Source organism: Copadichromis virginalis, linkage group LG17, assembly GCF_057382275.1.
Source record: "Copadichromis virginalis isolate Kocher_CV1m ecotype Utaka linkage group LG17, C_Virginalis_male_GT1.1, whole genome shotgun sequence".
NCBI lineage: Eukaryota > Metazoa > Chordata > Actinopteri > Cichliformes > Cichlidae > Copadichromis > Copadichromis virginalis.
In genome coordinates this window covers 31674673-31677385 of record NC_140634.1, presented here as the reverse complement: position 1 = coordinate 31677385, position 2713 = coordinate 31674673, and the positions used below count along the sequence as shown (strand labels likewise).

The following is a 2713-nucleotide window of genomic DNA, read 5'->3' as shown; positions in this document are numbered from 1 at the left end:
ATTTTTATCCACAAACAAGGCCACACCACCGCCATTCTTATTCTTTCTATTTGTAAGATTTAATTCATATCCATCTATTACAAAGTCCTCTCCTTTCTGTTTATTAATCCATGTTTCAGATACTGCAATCACACTGAATGGATGTGTAAATTTGCTTAAATATTCCCTTATTTTGTGAAAATTTGCATATAAACTTCTACTATTAAAGTGGATTATAGATATTTTGCCGTCGACCTTGACAGTTTTGTTGAATTGTTCTTCAGTATGATAGTAGCAGGTATTTTTGATGTTAAAAAAGTTCAGTTCTGGATCAATGTCCTGCTCTGTGAAGTGTGTTTTGTATTCCGTGTTTACTGGTGAATTTATCTCCTGATTAGCAATCCTTTGTGGTAGCAATGTATAATTCCCAGATAATGAATTAATTGATTGTTTCATCCTTGAATACGTTACGCTTTAGCTTCCGTTGTTGTCTTCTATTACCTGCTTTGATGACTGTAGATTGTTTGTCCCGCCCCTTGCCTTTGTAGTCAAGTGACCTGTTAATATTTTTCCAGATCCTGGATGCATTTGATGACCAGCACCTTGGCTTCCTCCGGTGTACCGTTGAGCTTTATAAATATTTTACAGTTTGCAGTCCAGGTGTTCTGAATTTTACCCAGTTTCTTTAGGTATCGTGCTTTCTTCGCTATGTCAGCATTGGATTTGGTTAGATGGTCATTCATGTAGATGTTCGATCCTTTTAGTTTCCTCCCCTGCTTCAGCAGTGCATTCTTGTGTTTCCTGTTTACAAATCTTATGATGATAGCTGGTTTATCACTAGCATTTCTCCTGGGCAAGGGGTGGCATGCCTCGATGTTATTACAGTCCAGGTCGATCCCTTTCGACTGCAAGAAACCAGCTACTTGTTGCTCCGCAGAGCTCCCATCCAGATCTCCTTGCTCCTCTTTACTGCCAGCAGTCACAGCCCGAGCATATGACCGGGGTTTTATGTACAGCCCTGTGATGATCACGTCGTTCATTCTGGTATATTGCTCCAGGTCCGCGACCCTGCTCTCCAGATAGACGATCCGTTTCTCCTTCTCTGCATTCTGGTTACGTAGCGACCTTATTTCCTCGACTAAGTCTAGGATATATTTCTGTTGTAGCTTGATAGCCGATGTTTCCTCAGTTAGAAAGTCCAATGACTTTTTGATGTCCTCAATTTCATCGGCGCTCGGTGTTCTCTTAGGCCCCATTGAGCTTGTTGTCTTGCTCGCTCCGTTCACCGTCTTGTCACTGTTGATTTACTTGTTGGTGCCTTGCTAGAGGATCCTGGGCCCAGTGGCTGCTGGAGGATCCTGGGCCTGGTGGAGCAGTAGGATCCTGGGCCTAGTGACTGCTGGAAGAGCCTGGGCCTGGTGGAGCAGTAGGATCCTGGGCCTAGTGACTGCTGGAAGAGCCTGGGCCTGGTGGAGCAGTAGGATCCTGGGCCTAGTGACTGCTGGAAGAGCCTGGGCCTGGTGGAGCAGTAGGATCCTGGGCCTAGTGGCTGCTGGAAGAGCCTGGGCCTGTCAGAGTGAGTCAACAGATATGCAAAGAGCAGGTAGGAAAAAAGAGATATAGCAGTGTGAAAAATATGCGTAAGAGTAGGTAATGTGGGCTACTCTTGTTTGTGTGTATGATGTTACTTATCCTTTAGCTTAGCCTCTGCCAACAATATAACAGAAGGGATGGGTATCGAAAACCGGTTCTTGTTGAGAACCGGTTCCCACTGTTTCAATTCCTTGGAATTGTTTGCCATTTTTGCAAACGATTCCCTTATCGATTCCAGTCGCCCCGAATGACGTCACCACGTTGCGGAGCGTCATTTACCTGGCAGGAAACACGGCGCGTAAGCAGCTCAAACGCTCAAAAGTTTGATTATACTTTACGAGAACGGATGACAACAGGGCAACTTGCAATACTTGCAAAGTGGATATTTCATTTACGAATATGCAAAAGCATTTGCTCACAAAACACGCGATGACCTTAAATGAATGTCGTGTTTTTAATTCCGCTCCGGACTCGTGAATCTCAACCCAGCAGCAGCGGTAACGTTTGCACGTCCTCTCCCGTTAATGCGGCAGGTAAATAATCAACTAACAGTGCATATTATGTTAGCGCGATCTGCCTTATTACAAAACCTGCTATTACTGTGCATTTAGGTGACCATGATGAGAGAGACAGATGGAGTCTGGCTGGCTCAGATGCTGGCAGTTGTCGCTGCAGTCTACCGGTAGCGTCTCCTTTCAGGCCAGGATAGACGAATGTCACCGAGCAGTGTCACCGAGGAGAAGTCAAAGTCTGAAATAGAGTTTGGGCAATAAGAAATGATGTTTACATTTTTAAGTTAGCATTGAGACGAAGTATGAGAGGTTGCTGTTGCTATGCTATGAAAGGTGCATACTGAACTTTAGAGAGGCTGTTTCTGTCTTTCATATTTAACCCTATGACCCTATATTGCAGGAGGAAGCTGGAGTACTTGGAGGAAAACCACTCCAGATACTCTGTATGGCATCTGTTCCTTATGTGCACCACATATGATCACTTCTAAGCTTTGTATTTGTATCATGCTCATTGCATGATACAAATACAAATACAAATACTGGCCATTTACCATGATCCTCCAGATCCCATCAGGCGACCACATCTGTAGGAACCTGAGCAAATGTGGTTGAAGCACAGACAGTTTTTG

General features: G+C 44.2%; 1 protein-coding gene across 1 annotated transcript; it reads right to left on the bottom strand.

Moving 5' to 3' along the window:
• Positions 1 to 519: 519 nt before the first annotated feature.
• LOC146689729 (uncharacterized) lies at positions 520 to 1363 on the bottom strand. Its single transcript, XM_085437207.1, has one exon. The coding sequence runs from the start codon at positions 1233 to 1235 to the stop codon at positions 540 to 542; it is 696 nt and encodes a 231-aa protein (XP_085293333.1). The 5' UTR covers positions 1236 to 1363; the 3' UTR covers positions 520 to 539.
• Positions 1364 to 2713: the final 1350 nt, after the last annotated feature.